The 22,455-nt window shown below is 39.8% G+C and overlaps 1 protein-coding gene across 4 annotated transcripts in view; it reads right to left on the reverse strand.

Annotated features, from left to right (window-relative positions):
• The window catches only part of DLGAP1 (DLG associated protein 1), a 136,386-nt gene that overhangs the window by 17,384 nt on the left and 96,547 nt on the right, over positions 1–22,455 (reverse strand). For 2 of the 4 annotated variants that reach the window (XM_034067759.1, XM_034067773.1), the window contains exons 6-8: positions 22,083–22,099; positions 9,572–9,945; positions 6,376–6,467 (exon numbers count right to left, since the gene is read on the reverse strand). In XM_034067759.1, coding sequence (XP_033923650.1) covers positions 6,376–6,467; positions 9,572–9,945; positions 22,083–22,099 — 483 coding nt within the window. The remainder of the gene's footprint in view (positions 1–6,375; positions 6,468–9,571; positions 9,946–22,082; positions 22,100–22,455) is intronic. The other 2 variants (XM_005153488.4, XM_005153489.3) reach the window with 1 other exon arrangement.

Here is a 22,455-nt window from a genome sequence, read left to right on the forward strand (position 1 = left end):
TTAAAGGATGGAAAATCCACCTGTAGTTTTGCATGATATGCACCAGCAAACCGAAAAAAAATGAGCGAGAACTCTTCAGATTGGCAGTATTTATCCTTTGACAAGCAGAGCAAAGCATTTTGCTACACACTGATACAGCAGGAAAAGTTCAAAAGGGAGAACAAGGATCAGTGGAGATATGGTATGGCTTCCACAGGACGAAAGACACTTTGTTGAGAAAACAGGTAGCTGAGGAGAGAGATGAGAGACCTACGAAATCCCAACTAGGTGATGTTTCAACGTTTCTGAGGGTGCAAGAACTGTGAGGAGGAAGGCAGCCAGTTGCATGGCTTAGAAGTCTAAAGATTTACATCTATCAAAAGGAAGCATTTCTTCACACAATGTGTAATAAAATTGCCACAGGATCTTGGGAAAACCAAATGTAAAAATAGGTTCAAAGAGAACCTAATCAGATTCACAGGAGATAGGTCCAGGAAGAGCTATTACACAGATGTCATATCTGGTTTAGGAAGTCCCTGAACAACGGACTGCTAAATTGGGAATGTCCACAGGGAGAAGCAGTACTTTATACACACCCTTTATACTTTTCCTTTATACACTCTCCCAAGTATTTCTTACTGTCCCTTGGCAGAGAAGAGCTGTTAGAATGTTATTAGTTGTTAGAAAGACTTTAGCTTTAGGCTGACATTACAATGAATATCTTTCAGTTCAATTTATTTAGTTTTTTTAAAAATTGTTTTAATTTGGCCACCAACCTGACAAATGACTTTATCTGTGCTGAAGTGTGTGCATACATATACACACAGAGAAATCCCTGTGTGCCCTCACAAGCACATGCTCATCCAGGGTTTCTTTTAGTCAGGGTTCACTGAGAGCCAAAGCATTAAGTACAGTGTACTCTTCCACACCCACCATGGTATGGAGAGAAAAGCAAATGCCTCAATCCAGGCTTGTTCTTCTCTGTGCCCCTACCTAAATGTCACAGCCGCCTTCTGCCTGCCCCAGTGCCCTAGAACTCTGATATACTTGTTTCAGATAACCATTTGTATTTTCAGTTAACACCTTGGCTTTTCAGTGTACACCAAATCCCAAGTGTGAAAACATTAAGGTCCTCTTGCCAAGAGGGTATATTGCTGGAGACACTATGTTTCAAAGCTTTCAGGAGTGTATTTTTACTGCGTTTCCTATGAGCTACTACCACGAAAACCAGACTGCTCAAAAAATTAAACAGAATGACCTGTATTTTTTTTGCCTTTGTTTTATCTATAAAATGGTATGCTGCAGGCTGGCTTGGCAGATTCTTGGCATCAGACTGTGTAACCTATCTGTCTTCAAAAGAAAAACAACTTGGCAATAGAATATAGCATCAGTTCAAAATTAAAAAAATACTCCCAAGGAAATGTATGTTGAATGAAATGGAAATGCAGGAAGGCACCCACTACCTGCCTGCCTCCAGCACATCTATATCAAATGCCTAAGAGATGGTAATTTTAGTCTCTGACATTGCTTCCTCACTCACTTCCAGGATGTTTTACTCTTACAAAATACCATTTATGCCCCACATGAGCCTTTTTGTTTTGCTGTCTGTTAAAACTCCATACCACAGGAGACCGGATGAAGCCATTGCCTAAGTTTTCACTGCTTTTACACCTACAAAACATTCACAGGTCTACATAAAACAAAGTTTTCAGAAATTGCTTGTATTTGTTAGAAACCGAGATTTGCTTCTTCTTTTGCTTTCAGGCCTGGCCCTTTCATACTCAGTTGTGCCCTGCAGGCACAGTGTGAATAATTACAGCTTCAGAGAACTGCAGCAGATATGTAGCCTAAGGTGCAGAAAGCCATGAAACAGACTGGATAAACCAGTATGGAGAACAACAGCATGATGTGTTTTGAACAGCAACAACAGGGTCACTTGTTAGCATTCAGCTCTCTGCTTCTAAGTCATCTCTCGCTTTCTTTTGAAAAACATGTTTTCATTTCAACTTGGAGAACTTCTTTCTTTCTTAAAAGAGACCCAACCCAAAACCCAGAAAAGATCTAGGTTTCAAAGCAACCGGTGCATGGTGAGTCTCAGAGGCACTTACATTAAATTCAGCCTGACTCACTTTAGCCATTGGCTGTACTGTGCCGTGTTTGTGGGCTTCTCTGCTAAGGTTGCAGCCGCTGTCAGCAGAACAAAACAAACTGCAGGAGCTAGCAGATACAGTACTATGTCTTCTAATGGCAGGATCTTCAGCCATGTATCTTCAAATGATACAATCTTGTGTGCTTTAGTCTATCCCTCTCCTTCTCCGATTCACATAGTCTTTTCATCACTAAGAGTCTTAGCAGAGAAACTAATCCTTTATGGCAATTTTAGAATAGACTGTTTCAGTTAGAAGGAACCTACAATGATGGAGCACCTCTCAAGAAAGCCTGTTCCAGTGTCTGACCACCTTATAGGTAAAGAAATGCTTCCTAATGTCCAGTCTAAACTTTCTCTAGTGCAGCTTTGAACCATTCCAACATGTTCTGTGACTGGATACCAGAGAAAAGAGACCAGCGCCTCCCTCTCCACTTCCCCTCCTCAAGAACCTGTACAGAGCAATGAGGTCTCCCTCAGCCTCCTTTTCCCTAGGCTGGACAAGCCGAAGTCCTCAGCCACTCCTCACAGGACATTCCTTCTGGTCCTTTCACCAGTTTTATTGCCCTCCTCTGGACACATCTGGGACCTTCACATCCTTAAACTGTGGGCCCCCACACTGCACACAGCACTCGAGGTGAGGCCCCACCAGCACTGAGTACAGTAGGACAATCACCTCTTTTGATCGTCTGGTTCTGCTGTCGGTTCTGCTGCACCCCAGGGTGCAGTTTGCCCTATGGGCTGCCAGGGCTCACTGCTGATTCCTATTGATCCTGCTGCTGACCAGCACCCCGAGGTCCCTTTCTGCAGAGCTTCTCACCAGCCATTCCTCTCCCAGTTTATATTTGTGCTTGGCATGAGTGTAAATATTAGCCCCACCACCATTCTAAATCATTTCACTTTGTAACACACTAAGAGGTATGGTGTGGTAAGCCACACTTTATATCATAGCAACAGGTGCAGTCACCTTCCCTGGCTGCACAGAAGCCAGAGAAAATGGTGAAGGACCATCTGTTTATGGTTTTAGTCTCCCATGGCAGTGTTCTTACTTCAGAAACTACAATTGTTTCAGCATGCATAAGTTCTTGTGATGGTGAACCAAGTAAAATTACCAGCTGATGGTGTGACTAGAGCAATAAGCAAGACAATTTTGGGGGGAGGACATCTTAAGGCAGACAACATAAAGAAGCAAGAGAAACTAAAAATGAGAGCCCCTTGTTCAGTAAGTATGTGTGCTAATCAGCCTGGCACAGTATATAACTTCCTTTCTAGTTCAGTAGAACTGGTTGACTTCCAAACAACTCAATTATCTTCTGTAAGTGAGGAATGGAAGGTGCTCCCTTGAGGTAAAAAAATTGCAGGTAGAAAGGACAAACAGAAATGGATGGAAATGGAAGTGCCCCACGATTGAACTGATCAGCTTCAGTAGATAAATGTTTTGAAAATGCCCTGGAAAGGGTGGGTCATGTGAGGAAAGGGGAGGAAGATTTGGCTTGGGTTTTGTTAGCATCATGGGGAAGATCAGGTGAGAGATAAGAAAGTAACAGCAGCAAGATCATGAGGTTGAAAGAAATGCATACAATTTTTTTTTCTACAAGAAGGATTGGACAGAGGTCCTCTATAAATGCCAGAAATTGTGGAGCTGCGCTAAGGGAATGGGTGGTAAAATATTATTGAGAGCAGGCAGCATAAAGGACTGAGGATAATATGAATAGCGGTGATGGATCTAGTTGTAAAATGGTCAGGTAGTGGTAGGCACATTTATTCTTTGAGCTGTACAAGAGGAGGAGCAGGACTCAGATCTTGGCAGGAAGCCCAGGTTACAGAGAGTGAAGGACTAATGAAAGGTGTGAGTCGACATGGAAGATGGAAGAGATAGAGCTGTCCTCTGAAGATGCTTGGTTCTTGAGCTACCTTAGATCAAGAAATGGAAGCAAAATATTTGCTTATTTGGTCCAAGCACAGAAGCAGGAATATTTAAAAGAACATGAGGAGGTAAGACTCCTTAGTGTGAGAATGACAGTCATGTGAGGTGAGGGAAAGGGGGGAGGAAAGGGCAGGAAGCAAAGAGGACTGAAAGAAATTTTGTATGGTAGGCTTTTGGTGCATTAAGCAGAGAGCTTTCTTTTATAACACTGCACTTAGTAGCTTAAACTGACAAGGAAACTTGATCAATTTAATGTATTTATTCTCTTTGCTGTGTCATTTTTCTCTTGTTTTATATTTATGTAATAGTTCTGAAGCCTGAAAGATTATTTAAAAAAAACATTAATCTGTCAAAGATTCAACTCAAAAGAGTTTTCTTCGGAGCTGCAGATGTTATGGTGCAGGGACAGGGAAGAATGCACTGTATTTGCAATTCTATTTCCGTAACAGATAATCAATACATTGTGCTCTTCTGTGTTTAAAGGAAAAAAAAAAGGAATATGGTGCCAAACTGTGATTATAAACCATTTGTGTCTTGAGTGCACTCATTTTCTGGAGGTTAGGAGCTGTCCTTTATCAGCCAGTTCACTTCTGAAAGTCCATGATAGATTGCTGCTCGCCCATCTGCTCCAAACAGTAGCAACCTCAACTTTATCAGCAAGGAAACCCCCAAACACATCTGTCAGGAGGCAAAGCAGAAATACTGCTTTCTCAGGGCAGACCCTCACAGGCAAATCTTACCTTTTCAATCTGGAGCAATAAAACTGCAATTGAAAGTGGACGTTGGAAGTAAGGTATTTACAAACAGCCATTTCTTTCTTTCATAGTTTTAATGTGTTTTGGTTTGAGTTGGTTTTGGTTTTTTTTTTAAGGGGAGGGGGAAGGTTGGGCTTTTGGGGTACTAACTTCCTTTGTACTCAGGCTGAAGGGAAATAGTCCTTCAGCATCTATTTATCTATTCTAATGTGCTCATTTATATAGTGCTGGAAGAGTTGTGGGTAAATGGGGATAAGGTCTAACACATAAAGAAATGTCTGTCAGCAAGAGATGTTTTAGCAGGTTAATGAGGAACTTGGTAACAGCCTAGTAAGGTCATTGCAAAATCATGTTTCTTTTTGCTGAAATCACTTCAGCCTTTTAAAACCACAGGAAAATACTCTGCTACTTCACGGGGAGATTTTGTTGAATTGAAAATAGTGTAGATAACATGTTTTTTTAGGGTATTTTTAGCAGAGGTAGTCAAAAACCAGTGTGAAATTGACATTTCTAGTCACTACTGCAGTTGGCGGGCCAGAGGAGGGCAGAGGACCCTAATTTTGTCATCTTAGATTTACTGTGGATAGGTTTTCTCTAGTGAGATTGCAAGGGTGACTCTTCCCTCAGTGACAAACCCTGAGGCTTCTCCCACGATACAGTACAAGGAGCAAATGGCTCCAGAATCCATCAGCAAAATGGCTCCAGAATCCAAAAATTATGCTGCTGCCACACAAAATGAAAACCAAACAGACTTGAGTGGGTGCTTGCAGCCACAGCATCACTGGGCAGGCCTGCATGCTCAGAGGTGAGGGAAGAGTCTAGTTTTCCTTCTGCCACCAAGTCCAATTTTGGGCAGGAATTAAGATTTACAGTTGTGGTCAAGCACTCAGAAACTTTATGTGTCTGGGAAATGCTATGCATGCTTATGCTTCCCTGCAACTTAATCTCAATTTGTCACCAAAAAGAAATACAACTGTTAAAGACAACAACTATTATGTATATATATTAATTGAAGCATATTTGTTTACAAATTCAAGTTGTACTGCAGACTGGAGAGAGAACTGAGGTTTACAAGCTTGCTTTTTAATCTCAACATTTTTTCACAAGGAAGCAGTTGTAATGCAGAGATGTCTGGGTGAGATACCTGAGCAAAAGCAATCAGTTTGGCTCTGCCACTGCACTGCTCCATGTGGCTGGAATTATTCTGCTGAAAAACAAGGTAAACTTCCCCATCAACTCCATGCTGCTGCAGACACCCCAAGACTAATATTCCATCTGCATCACCTTTCACTGTTTAGGTAGATTTTCTGGGGAAAAAGAGCTTATTAAAAGTACATTGACCTTTAAAATATGTGGCACTTTTCTTCCACTTCTGCCAGTGGTCCGGAAAAATCCCCTCTGAGAAATAAGAGCTACATCATTTATAAGACTCAGCTTTTCAGTTGGGTGATCTAACAATTCATCCAGGAAGCAGGTTAATATGGTCATGTGTGCAGGAACTAGGGCTCTTAAAAATTAGTTGTGGCATAATTATTTACTTTAGAAAAACATTATTAACTTTTACTCACCACTTTTCCTCCTCTACTTGAACTCCTATGGACTGGAACTTACTGGTTGCTTTATTTTCAACTGATTTATTGGACTCTTCAGCACCATCAACCTTAAAAGAAATATCCAGCTATTTATAATGTATTTTAACAGAGATATAGCCCAGCTGCTTACAATTTCTATGCAAAATAAGTGTCTGCACATATAATTTGTACTGTAAGTACCTTCATCTAGTCAGATAGCTTACCTGTGCTGTGCCCATTTCTGATGTCATTAGTGGATATTCATTATTCTTGTTAATCTACAAATCATTTCTGGTAAGACCACATTCAGCCTGCAAAATGCAGATGTATTTTATCCAATGTTTTCTGGAGTCTGGATGCTCACATTTGCCAGAGGAAATCTCTGAGCAGCTGTAACTCCACTTACAAACTCTGTTTGTCTGGTTTTATGTGTTAGTTTGTATATGTGTACATACATGAACTCATGTCAAAATTATGTGTTTATTCTCAGTGTTTATATCAGAGCACTGTACAGATAAGACTTAAAGAAAATAGATGCTGCTTTTGGATGCATTTTCTTTACTGCTTCATCATGCAAACAGGTGGTCCCCAGGAGCAGAGGCAGGAACTTCATACCACCTCCCATCTCTTTGAGGAGATATATACCAATGGTGTAAAGTTAAGATTTAAGTCACATTTAAGATATGTCTTTGAGAAAAATCTCAAAATTGTGGGTCCAATCAGTGCAGTTGTTAATTGCCAATGCTATATATGAGATTAGTAGTCATACAAGAAAAATGATTTCTGGCACACAGAATTTTTGGACCACAGCAAGGTTACAAAGTGACCTGTGGATTCACTCTGATTCTGGGTGTACCTTCTGTTGTAGTTAGCATCTCTTCGACCAGTAAATAAGCTTGTTGAGAGCCACTTGAACAGCCTGTGCAGGAAAAGTGCTCAAGGAAGGATGAAAAGTTATAGACCTGCTCAAATAATTGAGGTATTTAGCTGGTACTGAGGCTTTTGTGGAGATAACTATGCCTTAAATCCTATAACTGAGAAAGAGAAGGAGCCTTTTGATGGAAGGGTTTTTTTTTTGTTTTACTTTGTTTTTTGGTAAACAGATTTATAGCAAAGGCTCGGGGTGCAGCCCCAAGTGCCCAAAAGTGACTGAGGGGTGCAGAGGACACACATGGAGATTCATCATGAATACACATTAGCTTTGTTTGTTAGAGAAGGAAGCAAACCAAGACTGTGCCTCTTCAGCTTGCCTTGCTCTACAATGATGGGCCAAGCTATAATTAAGGTGCATACCTGGTCTGAGTAGAGTATAAGCCTAAGCTAGGTTCTCTTTACAGTCAGTGGAGAGAGACGGACTCCACACTGCCAGTCTGAGGGCTGACAGCATACCTATTTTAGGGCAATTGTTTCTAAAAGAAGTAATTTCTGGCAGCAACAGCTATTTTATGGTATTTCCACTCCCACACTACCTCTTCAGCTGTACCACCAGCATGATTGCTTGTGCAATGATGCTGCAAAATGGACCAGACAGCAGACTAGCAAAGTAGTTTTATTTGTGAAGCCTGTCTGACTATAAAAATGTCACTGATGGGCACAACTGGGAGGGTGGCATGGTGCACGGGCAGGAATCCTGTAAGACTGTATCACTGCTGAAGGCTTTGCTTCATGTAATCCCAGTTTTTGGCATCTCCATTGGTTTGTACACAAAAATTACCCTGGCAGAGCCTCATGACCACCCCCAGGCAGTTTTCACATATGGTTATGTTGGTCATCTGTAAATTTCAAAGTTTCAAAGACTTGAACAGCATCTGGGGCTCTATTTGCCTCAGATGTCAAGAAACTGAGGCCCCTATACTTCCAAAAGCAGCATTTGTTACTTGCAGGAACACTACCTGAAGAAGAGACAGCAGGGAGATGGTGTCTCAAGATCCATGATTCACATTACCATTGTTCATCTTGGCTTCTACAAACATGGAAAGGATTTCTTTCTGCCTATTATTTTGCAGCGTGTTTGCCTGCTAAGGAGTCTTTGTTGCCTTGCTCAGTGAAATGAGGAATTACAACATTAAACTTGGCTGAGAATGGGAATAAGTAATAGAAGAGTTTTCCCTATCCCTGTCCCACCTGGATCATGCATCTGTGTTTAACACTGAACATCAGCCCTTCTTTCAGAATATATCCCAAACAAACGTCTGTGAAGCAGAAAAAGGCTACAACCAAGGCAGAGAACTGAACCCACAGGCAATAGTAATTACTGCCCTTCCAAGAAGAAGTAAGAGAAATACACAGCTACCCCAGGAGCCGCCCCTGGGATGGCATACTTCTACACAGCACCTCTCATCTCATCAGACTGATGCAGAGATTTCATGGTAAATTCTTAGGCTTTGCTAATCAGACAAGCCTGTCCAGGCACATAGTGCTGTGTGTACAACCTCCATCTGCAAGAAAAACATCATGTCTTCAGGCTGATAAGCTGTAGATTGCTATTCTATTTGCTTGGGGTTCATCTCCCATCAAAACCCATGTTGATTCTCAGTCGATTGTAAATTCAAGCACTTCAATGCAAGATTAAGAAAGCAGATTACATTGGTCTGGTTTATTTGTTCTTCTTCATTCTGTAAATAGGAGCGAACTTTGGCAGGGTTAGTTTTCTTGTTTCCTTCCACTAGAGGTAAGAAAATGTAATTTTCTTTCACAAGGGCAACTTAGAAGAAACTTACCCTCTGTTCTTGAGACTGAGATGGGAACAACGCTGCCTCATTCAAGTGGCTACCAGTCATTATGAAATGCATGAATAAGCAGTGACAATTAATTCACTGAGGCTGGACGAAAATATTTTTTGGGTGATAGTGTAATGTAAATCATTGTTTTACACATTCCCTTTCAGTGATTTAATTCATGCCTTTCTGACCCCCGCTGTGTTATGATTCATAGATTAGTGCTCATGTGTGTAATTTAACAAAGCTGAATAACAAGCAGCAAGGAGGCTTAAACAAATCATTGCATCTGATGTTTTTATGATAAATAAGGAAAACATCATTAGTACCATGCAGAATGATTATGCTGCTGCAATTTCTACATAGGTACCTGTCAGGAAAACAAGAAAAGTACACAAAGCATTGCATAACACGCAGTAAACCAGATGTAGAGATCCAAAACAATGGCAGGCAATAATCCATGTGCTGTACTGTACCTGTATTCCAATAGATAAGCATCTGTTTTTCTTGAAGTGGTCCTTCTTTCTATCTTCTACTGCAACGGTGGCAATGGTTGTGGTGGTGGTGACGGTGGCAGTATTGTTCCCTACATGTTGACTTGCAGGGCCATGGATCTGTGCATTGGCAGCTTCAATAGCAGCTGTCAGCGCCTTCATACTGTCCAAGCTCTCCGTGGAGTTGCTAAGTCCAGACTGACTGATGATATCTCCCCTCTGTCCATGCCCATCCATATATGCATCTTGGGCAGATTCTGTGCTGCTCTGGGCTGTGATAGAAATAAATGGTTTGGTGGTAGTTCTTGGTGGGACTGGAGGCGGGGTCTTCTTATAGGTGGTAATGCAGGATGACACTGGAAAAAAACCATATGAGAGTTCTTGATTTATCAAGGCTGCCAGGAAAATGGATGTAGATAGGATTACAAAGGATCAGTGAGCACGGAAAGAGCAGATGTAAGAAGGACACTGTTATCGACAGAACCCCCAAAAGCTCCAATGTAAGGGCCATAGAAATACCTTGCTTATTGGTGTCCTCTGTTCCTACTCATGTGAGTGGCAGAATTGCCAGTAGAGGGAAAGAAATTATCTATTTGCTAGTTTCCTCCTTAGTCTCTTTAGGATTGCTTTCCTCAGTACATTGCCTACTGACTGTTGTAAGTCCCACGGGAAGAAGTCCTTGCATCAAAATATTTGTTCTGCTCATGACTTCCAAATAAGATACACAAAAATGACAAGTCTCTCACCACTTATCCTAGCTGAACTGTATTTCACACAGCATTATTGCAATTGTTTTTTGTTTCTACCCTGTCCTACTGTATTTACCAAGCTTATTTGAAATTTTAAACTACATTTTCCTGCTCAGAGATGGGCCCTCAAACCTGTGTATTTCTTGCTATAAAACATCTCACTTGTTGCACAGACTTCTCAAATACTTTGAAATCCTCTGTAAGCCTCTGAAGACATTGAAAACAGCACTTTGCCATGCCTAAATTTCTCACCATAAATAGAAGATATCAGTTCTGGAGAAAAACTGCTTGATTTTATACACAGGGAGTTAGTGTAATGAAGTCAATGGCTAAAGCCTGTCAGTGAGTGGGACTACTTGAAGGAAAGCATAAGTATAAATGCTTATAACAAGACGCTTCAATAGAAGTTTATGAGAACTCATCTTTTTCTATTTTGAAGGCTGTGCTCTCTTTTTAAGAGCTGGTATATGAATTTAGAAGCTTCGCTTGACATTCCCAGATTAAAACCTATTGGTCTCTATATATAGAATCACATGCAGAAAGCACTACATGGAAGTAGGAACATCTTCCTTTAAGGGACAGTTGGCATCTTTGAGTTACTGAAGTCTTGGAATGCTTTCAAATGAGGAAAGAAGAGTCCATTAAGAACAAAAAAACAACCATGATATACTCTATTCTTTAAGAAAATAAATGCAGGCATGAACCTGTGCAAAGTTCAGACACAAACATGTTAACATAAATTCTTATTAACAGTAATCATATGGCAAGAAATGAATCATCAGATCTTTTTAATTGGCAGACGTCTATGCCACCCACATAAAAGGTAACTCTACTACAGCAGTTCTGCTTTCTGTTTGTACTGTACATGCTTGTTGAGCCAGAAGCCATTATGGAATTAATTTGACTAGCTCAGATCCATATGCCCCATCTCCAGACAGCTGTAGGAATAGTTACAATATAAAAGGTGTTTCCAGGGCATGAAATCACACAGGATTTTTTTTAGGGACTGTAGTGTAAGTTTCTGATAACATGTCTGAACCCATGTTAAACACGTTGAATGCTAATGGAAAAAAAAGAGCGTTTCACCAAGGCAGTGAGGGTTTTGAAACTATGATTCACTTCTGAAAAATCAAACAGAAACCACAGCACCTTTGAGAGGAGAGATGGCTAAAAATGAACTTGTCAAATTTTAACTCTGCGGAAGTGACTAGTCAATTAGGGGTTAAAGGTGTTTTTTAAAGTGCTTATGACAAGATCAGTATCTGGAACTAACAGAAAGGATGACAATTTTACAAAGGGGACTGTGAATTTTGTGCTGTTCTTCACTGGTTTTGATGGTGCCAAAAAGCATTCGGTGTGACTGTACACATTCAGGTAAATCAGCTGCTGTTGCTGCAGCATAGGCATTTACTCTGGGACTTATAGAGAGTTGTGGAGGCTGCTGCTTGGGTTATGATATCCCAGAAACAACCCAGGTGGTTCATGGTCTGGAGAATGTTCTCTGAGTGGTGGAAATGCAAACTGAAATTCACTGCTGAAAATTCAAAGCACATACACATGCATATATCTGGGTAACGCTTTGGGAAGCTGGTGCCAAACTTGTCTAATAGAGATTGGTGTGCAGTGCTACTTTGCAATTCAGCAAAGTATAAATTGCACCACTTAAAATATGCTAGGCAAGGTCATTGTGGAACTCCTGGGGACAAGCCAGCAATTTCAGGACATCCCAGCAAGGCACGTAAGTATCATTTTTCCTACATAGCAGATAGGGAAATGACAATGAAACACACTCAGAAAGTGCTCTTAGGTAGGAGACAGAGCATCAGAAGCAAAATGCAAGCCTTAACAAGACTTGTCCACACATCACTGGTCATCCCCCACTAGAAAGGGAGTCAATAGCAACTGTCTATCAACTGTTACCATGCATGCTGGACACAGCAGTACAAATACAGAAATGCCTGATTAAGATGTCTTTCATTCTGTTGGTAAATGTACTCAATGAGGAGTCTAATCCACACTGCAATGAAAGATGTTTGCACTCAGCTAATTAAATCTGAAGTTATTCTTAAGAGGGGGAGAGAATTGACAAGTCATATGGTGAAATTGTAAAGAGAAACGGCAAACGTTCTTTTAGCAAGTCAAAACAAATCCTCAGTTTCCTGGAGTCACACAGCACATACTGTACAGCTCTGGAGAAGCAGAGTGTGCAAGTCATAAAAGAACCCCAGGCACTTCATTACTGGAAATGATGTAAGCTCCTGCCGCTCCTCTGCAGAAACGACAACAAAACAATGCTCAGGCCACCGTCGCTGTTGGAGGCAGCTGCACTCTCAATGCTGTAGCTGGCTGAGCCCTCCAAACGGCTGAAGCACAATGATGGGAGGGATTCGGTGCATCAGTTTTTCTCTGGGTGCTTTCAAGAGCCTGGCAACTTGCAACATGGCAACCTGAAGGATCTGCCCACTGTTCAAGTGGCTATGGTATTTTAAATGCCAAGCTGCTTGAAAAACAAGACAAGTACTCCCTAAGAAAAATGACAAAACCCTGGTGTTCTCCTGTGCAGCCAAGAGAGCCTGAGTGTTCAGTCAGTGCCTGGGAAGAACACATCACGTTGTGCTCTGTCCCTGCAGGCAAAGGGGAAGCTCATCCATCCAGCTCTCCCACAGCAGAAATGGACTGCCCAGCAGGATGACTCGGAGGGAGAAGATCACAAGATCACAGGACACGTGAAAAAGATGGAGAAATCTTCACACACAAGGAACTTTCAAGGGGTTTTGCACATGAAAGTCATTTTAATTCACATCAGGAAGTGAATTTAAACGGCTATATAAATTCCTTGATAAATATGTTCTTGGACATGGATCAAAGAGCGAAGTTCTGTACGGAAACTGATCTGACTGGAGAGTCAAGTCAAAGTAGTCTTGTTTTCCATTAAAATTGTTCAGCCATGGAGTTTATCAGAAATATCTTTTTGAATAGCAAATGTGTGTATGAACCCCCAGTTTGTCACAATATAGACTGGCTTTTTGTAGTGCTTAGAGCACACATGCTGCTGGAGCAAGTATGCATTCCTCTCCTAGGGCATATGCAAGGCTTAATCCAGAAACTAGTTAAGTCATGCACAAGAATCTTCCGACTCCCAAAGCACCTTGGATCGGGCCCACCGTTTCCAGCTGTATCAATCTACCAAGTAAAGCTCTCCTTTTCCTTTTGATCTTTAGCCTTCTTCTGTAGCCTGCCTTCTGGTTACAGTTTAATCCTAAATACCTAGTGAAAAAGCACTTTCTCTGGATTGAGAATAAAAAAAACCCCAGTCATGGTGTTTGTCTTCCTAGCCAGTATTTCCAAACAACTAGCTCATGGGACAGGAATTTGGAACAGGGAGTGTCAACCACCCAGTTCAGAAGGAAGTCTAATGATAAAAAAAAATAATCCCAGATTGCATAATAATAAAGGTTTGAATTTGAATGTTTCATTGTAAGAGCACTTCAGTTGTTTAAACATGCTCACTGGGGAGATGAGCCCTCAGGAGCAAACATCAGCATGCAAACACAGTTTTAGCTCAGTGAATGGGTGCTCAGGAGAACCCCAAGGCAGATTAATATTTGTGAAGAGATCAAATTCAGCACTACTTTGAACAGTTCAAGTGATGAGATATGTAAGCAATATCTTCCTAATTTGGTAGCCTCATATTAACTTGTTAAATTGGTTCACAAATACAGGAATAAATGAAAGCGCAAATGTAAACTTAATTAACATAATAGTGTTCCTCTTGAGAAAAAGGATTAATTCCACAGCTTGAAAGAAGCAGGAAAGGACAACTTGAGCACAAGTAAGTATTAAGGTACAAGGCAGGAGTTCTTCTACCCCACACAGATGTGCCTCGGTCTTCTGATTTACTGTCTGTTAAACAGGTGTGCAAACAGCAGTGCCCTTGCATCTCACACAACTGCAACACAAAACACAGGTGTAGGCACATCCAAGCAGACCTGAGCCTCACAACTGCAGCTCCTGAGCTCCCCACACAGAGGTGCAGTGCTTGATTTGGCTTGGTAGAGTTGTTATTCTCTTTACTATGCACTTACTTCCTTACTTCATCGAGATTTGGGGGGGAATGTTTGGAAATAGGGTTTCAGATCCTGTATTGTTATTTATACATGCAAAAACCTGGTATGAAAGGAGAGCATGTGTTTTCCTAATAAAAACTTATTTTCATATAGTAGATAGCTTCTGAGGATGTAGAGATTTACTATGATAAAACTGAAATAAAGATTTTTATAAGAAGTTCTAAACTGCCCAAGGGAATAATACCAGAGTGAATTATGGATATCATTATTCCAAATGAGAACTATTGAAATCTACATACTACACTATCAGGACTTCTGCCAAGAACATGATTTTTCCATACCCCCACTACTGCCAAGCTAGATACCTTATCTGATGAAAACCTAAGCCACACTGGGTTAAGAAACAGGCATAAATGCAGAAACCTATGCAGAGTACCTAAACTATCTTCACTGCACACAGTAGCACCACAGATTTAATATTCCATGTATTCTGAGGTCTAAAAGCTGGTCCTGGTGACCTTTTCATAAGTTTGGACATTTCTGTTTGCAAGTAGGGTGCCTCTAGCTTCCCAGCTGGATACAGTAAAGGATTCCCTGAAACCTAGGACAGAGGTGAGACTAAAAATGGTTCATCGTGCACTTCAGATGGACTGAATTAGAAAATCTGCGTGTGCGGAGTCAGTGGATGATAGGTGAATATTTCTCCAGCTGATGGAGACTGCTGATGCCAGTCAGAAGTTTAATTGCCATCCCAGGGAAGCTGAATTAGTGTACAGAGAACAGGTGAGATAGTCAAAGATTTCTGCTAGATGTAGTTTATGACTAGGCTATCACCATAAATTATGGATGCACAGACAAATTCAGTGCAAATTCAAGCAAATAGTAGGCTTCCTATGAGACCTATTTCATTCCTTGTACTATATAGCCATATCTGAACTTCTCTATACATAAAAACTACCAGTACATTAGCAGCACACGACTAAGCAATTAATTCATTTAGCCTGAAAACCAAGACATCTATAGACAACTGAAACTCTGGAAAAAACATTTCACAGAAACTGAAAGTCATTACCCAAAGTGGATGGTTGCTAGGATGGCTTATAACACTTAACTCCTGAAACCTGTGATTTTTACTGATGTCAAGCAATTACGACTGGGCTTTATCTTCCCTGAAGAGATAAAATAGGTAAGAATGGGACCATTTGCAAGCCCTAGACTAATTCCAGTTATTGCAGATGAAATGTCTTCCTTTTTACCTGAGTAGTTGGAGGTGACAGCAGTAGCATTGGCTTCTGCCATTCGCTTGTCAGCAGCTGTCTCTATCTGCTCGAACTGCACTGTGCCTGAGATGATGCTTCACAGATGGGTTTGATCCTGGCCATTGTCCCATGGGACATGAGGAAGCTATATACCCACAGACAGTATGTGAAGAGCTGAAATTCAGTTGGGTTGAGTGGGAAGTCAGACGTGAGACTGTTCTGGCCTTGTCCTTAAACTCTGGTTACCAACAAAACACCTGGAAAAAACCCACCAAGAACTGCAGGGATGAGGATGTGAGTCTCTTCTGGGCAGATGTTCCCCAAGAGTTCTGAAGGTTCAAACTGCTTTAGAACAGTTACAGTGGAAGGTATCTGATACAGAACATCAACCTCTACATTCAATGAAGCATGTTGGAGAAGAGTGAAAAGAAGAGAAAACGAATACAGCAGTGTGGTCTTTTTTAGTTAACAGATGAATTATTTATCATATTTTTTCATCTGTACAGCACGGGTTGTTTTTTTGTTTGCTTTTTTTTCTGAGAAAATCAGGGAAACAGTGGTTGATCTATAGTTTAAATCTAGTGAACCATTCAAATGCTTTCTTCACTTAAATACTTCACTAAGTCCTTCACACTTCTGCCCCATTTTGGAGCAGTCATGGATAACAAGAAAGATTACAATTTCAGATAAAAAAAGGACACTTTAAAATATAATTTATTGCTCAGAATTTTCATGTCTTAAAATCACCATGGTAAGAAATTGATGAGCTTTCTGAATATCAATACATGAAACTTATACATTTATGGAAAACAGAGGAAACCTGGTAAAATATGGTAGCTTATCCTACTTAGACCAAAAATGTCTAAGTAAATAAATGTAATAATACGCAGGTTGATGAAATCAGATCTTTTCCCATCTATTTTACAGGAAGCAACTGCACTGGCACTTTAACACTTTATGTGTTACTGCAGCACTCTCAAATTCCAGAATTTGCATCCTTTTCCCTCTGGCAATACTGTTAATAAAACAAAATAGGAATTTCTTTTTTAAATGTGGAGTTGTGCTAACCAAATAGAGACACATATATGTAAGCAGCTGTTTTAAGTAAAAACACAGTGCAAGATCCAATGCCTGGATTTTCAGAAACACAAGGGGTTGAACTCTGCAAGTATCAAGCCACCTTAGCCAGGAAGATGTATTTAAGAAGTTTCAAATCAAAAATATATACTCCAAAAAGATCCTTATTTTTTTTGGCTACTAAGGAAAGGTTGAATTTAAAGACTTTGGCTATGAAGGTACATTGCAAGTCCTTGGTGATAATCACTTGAAAACCTCTTATTTACATTTCTGATCTCAGTGTGGATTCTTGAAAACCCGAACTGAATGCACAACCTAATTTCCAGACTATACGAGCAGCTCTTTCAACATGCCAAAAGTGAAACCCACACTTGCCACCCTGTTTGAACATATTACCATAGGTGCTATTTCTCAAGATTATCATGTAACTGGTGCTGGACATATTAATATACCCTTGTGTATATGGTTTCCCTTCAGTTATAGATGGAATATTTAATATCTGAGCAGCCAATACATAGGAGTCTTGAACCCTATCAAACCTGAAGATACATCACTGCAGATGTGTGGTCAGAATGAAGGCCACATGTTACTAAAGCTCTCCTGCAGCAAGCACTGTGGTTCATGCCCTCCTTCATAGTTCATTAAGAACTGTGTTTTGTCCTTCCTGAGCCTCTGCTGCCAATCTATCACCCTCCCTTAGTGGCAATGGAGCTAACTGATGATAGAGCAAGTTTAGCACTAAGCCATTTTAGGAGGAGTTTGTCATGAATTTGATGGAGAAACTGCAGGTTGAAATAGTACAGCTTTTGTCACATAGTGGGTTGGGCTAGTGAATAATTAGGATTCTCCTCTTCTAAATCTGTGAATTCCAGAAATTAACCTGTGAACCTAGAGGAGACTTAAGCAAGCCAATTAACTGTGAGTAATCTGATCATCTAGCCTTTAAGTTAGCTAGGTATTAATGTAGTTGGACATCACTTTTTTCAACATTAATGCAAGGATTTTATTTTTAAGCTTTTCACTGTAACCAGCTTTCAAAAGGAAACACTTGGCTGGGCTATTGACACTGCAAAGTGTGATTTCTGTATTAGAAAAACATAACTGTAAAAGTTGCTCCCTTTTCTTCAGTCTGGAAGCATACCTTTGCTGCTGATGTTAGCAAGAAAACAAGCTTCTACTGGTTTTTACTCCCACTGGTTTTCTGAATAGTTAATAAACTTAAGGTAGGGTAAGGAGAATTCTGTATCACTGCACATACTGGCATCAAGCTGGTCCCACAGAATTTGATTAGTGATGCATCTAAATTGGTTTAGAAATCAATTAGTTTAAATTGCTGCGAACCCACCACTGATGTGGACACATGTAGAAGTGCATTATAAATAATAAGGTCATTTTTATAACTTGAATGAAAATGCATTCATAAACGTATTCCATAAATGGAAAGAAGAGTGATTCCCTTGAAGAGTTTATTCCAATTAACTGTATCAGTTCAGTGATTTTAAACTTACTTCCTTTTATGCCACGGTGTGCAAACAAGCTGTACATTGTTATCAATTACATCCATTTGAATCCACTGCAAACAGTAGAGGTATAATTTAACCCAATGACAATTTGTGAAGATTAAGAGCCCTTTTTAATTTTCTGGGTCAAAATCAGTTCTCAGGGTTGCTCTATTTGAGTTAATTTGTGCCAACATGGTTTGGTTACTTTTACATCTGGGATTTTTCAAAAGCTACAATAAAACACAGAACACAGTGAGCAGCATTGTTACTAATGAACTTTTCAAAGCTGACCTGCAGTGGAGAAGTTCTGTACTATGAGAAAGGTACACATATATATATGTGGCAGTTATATTCCTCCAGTCATCAGGGGACTGGTACACGCAGCAAGTATGGAAATGTAGGTATACCAGTTTTGCATGCTATTCAACCCTAAGGCTGTTCAGAAGCTTTTAAGCAGTCAAGAAAGTCGTTGCTCTGATGTAGACCATTCAAATGTGTTTAACACAACCTATATGAGATAGAATTTCCTATTTTCAGTACAGTAGCCACCTACTGTACTAATCAAACCTCTTCATGATACTGATGAGTACAGGTTGTGTTTCCTCACAGCAGAAAGCACTTTGTCACATGATCCAGTAAAGGACTCAAGTCTTTTTAAATTCTTAAAAGAAAGTACATACTTTAGCTTTTTTGCTCTGTCCCCAGTGGCATCAAGGCTTTACCGCTTTCACATCATCTTGAAAGTCTACATTTCAATTTATTTTGAGAATTTTATTTTATGCTACTTGATATCTCAGATTATATTAAATAGTTTGGCTAAGAGTTAAAAGTTATTCAAATGACAGCAATGATGAAGGGCTGCTGTGTTTTAATCAGATATACGTTGGGAAGAAACTGTACAAATGCCAAAGACAAGAAAATAAAAGCCAGTACAAACTTACTTAAAAAAGAATGTGATTGTTAAAAACAACATGAACAACTTTTTAGCTGCTACAAATTGCCATGAAGTACCACAAGAATTGATTTATATCATTTTACTATCAGTTTCAGTGTAGTTCCCTATAATTCAAATGAGTACAACCAGACACTAAATTATTCTGATATATAATTATTAATAAACATAAACGTACAAAGCCATCATTTAGGAAGGAAAGTATCATATGGACATTGAGCAAGAACAGGGAAGTTGAGTTGGGGAAGTACTGACTTGTTTTTAAGCAGCCAGTACTGCATTTTTCAGCACACTTATCAGTTTTGGGCTGTTCCAGTCCAAGCAGGAATGTCTAAAACCAGCAAGTTATGCTCTTGTATTTCCTAAGAAAACAAACCCAAACCAAAACCAAAAGAAAGAGCTGCTTGCAGCAGGAAGAAGGAAGGGAATAAGGAAAATTATGACTAAATCCATGCTTCAGGCTGTCACCTGAGAGAGAGAATTACAGACCCGCTTCAAAGTTCTGTCTCCCCTCATAAGGTTATCAGATGACCTGTTAAAAGTCACTCGTCAGGGCAGATCCACTGGCACTGTGGGGGAAAATCCAACTCCCTCTCAAATGGGGAGGAAATGGAGACAAAGGGTTTACACAAGAAATTATACTTCTCTTTGGCCTGATTTCAGGTAAAACTGCAAAACTGACCCAAGCTCAATGACATTATCATTTTTTCAAAACCTAAAAAAGTGGAATTGTTTGGTGAATGAAGCATATGGAAAATATGTATGAAATACATTTTGAGGTATTAATATCTACACTGAAATCTGATTTCTATCTTTCCATTTTACATTCAAATGAACAAGCTACATCCTTGCTCAGTGACAGGTCTGAGGCTGCTGTGAGTGACCTTATCCTTTCATCTATTTGCTTATTATTATGACAAGAGTCCTAGTTAATAATTCAACACATCAGCTGAAGATACTCGCTTGGTGTGAGAAATTCCTAATGATCATCCCGAATGTCCTGAGCACAACTGACATCTCATTTACTGTCACCATAGTGTACAGATAAGAACATTTCAACAAATCAGAGCACAAAAGTCACTACTTGCTGGGAGTCCTCAACTAGCAAGAGAACATCAACAATTCCCAGAAGACATCTAGACAAAGAAAGATGGTAGCCCTGGTATACATGAAAGAGGACAGAGCAGTCATGTTGCTTTTAAGCAAGTTTTGAATGAAAGACATTCACATTTCTTTTCATATATTTCTCCATTTCCTAAAGAAATGCCTGCAAGACAGGCCTTAAAGAAATTTGGATTCACAGTTTGTGGGAGACATTAGAGACAAACTCCCATAACTTCCTTGGAGACATCAGCTGCGTAGATGATAGTCTGAAAACTTATTTTTATTTTTAGTTTTGTTTGTTTATTTTGTTTCTGTTTTACTTAAAATAACCCAGTTCACTAGAGGTAGAAATTTTAAAACTCGCCAACAACATCATGAAACCCTGATGGCTGCATTCATGTCTTATCATTCCAGTAGCAAAAATCGGAGGTTTGTTTATTTTTCCACAAGGACGAGAAGTATTGTCACAGTAAAGATCCAACTTTTCTCTCCCAAAACCACATAGTATTTGTTTTCCACTAATCTCTTTAGCCAGAGATTTTGGAATGACTGCTCATGGTCTCAGCCTGGGATAAACCTCCCTTTTCTCTAACCGGCAGACAACAAGATAATATTAGCATTTCTCTTTTGCATATTATAAAAATGAATGATACTCTTTGTACTGGCTTAGTTAAAAGATAAATCCAGACCTTTGTGCTGGCTAGAGTCAAAAGGTAGACCCAGGACATCTATTTACTGCATAAAAAGAGAAAGCAAACACACCCAAACAAATTTTGACACTTTAAAGTATCAGACTTTTTGAATCCCTAGACTATAGAAATGCTTTAAGAAGACCATGTGGCCAATACAAACTCTTTTCCAACGCCAGCAAAGTGAATTCTACAGATCTGTACAATCTTACATGCACATGGAAATACTCCACACCTCCTTGTGCATGAGTTGCAGGAAAGATTTTTAACCAAAGCTCCAATATTTCAGTTTTCTCCTACCATTTTTTTGCCCCAGCCTGAAACTTCCTCTTCTTAGTCACCCTTCTAATAAGACCCTTTTGCTGTTCCTCCTCCAAACTTGGTGCTTCTTCTGGAACAAAAATTTGTCTCTGAGACTTCACTGGTTCATGGTGAATCAGAAGGTAACCCAAACCTCTGAGCGAAGACGCTCCCATGGGCAAACAAGATGTGAAAGAAAGGGGAAGAATAAGGTCTGGATCTTCTTGTCAAAATCAAACGGTTATAAATAAATAAATAGTTAAACAAATAAATAGATAAATAAACACACTAATACAAAGTATTGTGAATGTTTGTCAAAAAGGATGCTCAGCAGAGCAACCCACAACCCAGTTCAATTTAGGCTGTTGAGTCTGGCTCTGCTTTGCTTGAAAGCCTCCTTTATGTGACCTTGATTTCTGTTTGCACAGATGTTTGAAGAATGTCTGTCTTAATACCAGTACCTTTATCTGCCTGGTTAACATAGCTGAGGATATGTGGTTATTCATGATTTGTTACTGTCATCAAATTACGGAGTTTGAGCAGTATCACTGTCAAATGCCAATCACCCACCACAAAAAGCAAACAATTAAAATGGACAGGTGATGAATAATCCACAAGCCATTTATGCTTTTCATAAATTGTCTGTTAACAAATGATGAACAAATTCACGTGTAATCATGAGGATTGTTTGCAAACAACTTGGAAACTGAGGAAAATTATAGATTCAAGAGTAAAATCAGTTCCAGTGAGGAAGTAAGTCAGCTGTTGTTACCAGTGATATTAATATTGTTTACTTTTTATCACAGAGGATCTAAGAGGATACACAGACTATGCATAGCTGTGGATCACAGCATCACCATTCATGGTTGCACTGCACCCAGCTGAGAGGACGGTTTGAAGCTAGTTGGATGTTTTCCAGAAGAGCTATTACTCTGGAGTAATTATACATTTTGGAAGTGGTTTAAACTGAATCACTACACCTCCACTTTTTATTTTGGATCAAGGTATCCAGATGAAGAGTTATTCTGGAATAACCACAGTACTTTAGGAGAACTTCCAGGGTTAAAGGAGACTTCGCTGCAGAGAGGAGTGCAGTACACTGAGCCAGCAGTCTCCTCCCATGATCTTTGTTTTCTTCAGAATCTGTCAAAGTGCTGGCAGTTCTGA

The sequence above is a fragment of the Melopsittacus undulatus genome, chromosome 1, assembly GCF_012275295.1.
Source record: "Melopsittacus undulatus isolate bMelUnd1 chromosome 1, bMelUnd1.mat.Z, whole genome shotgun sequence".
Classification (NCBI taxonomy): Eukaryota; Metazoa; Chordata; class Aves; order Psittaciformes; family Psittaculidae; genus Melopsittacus; species Melopsittacus undulatus.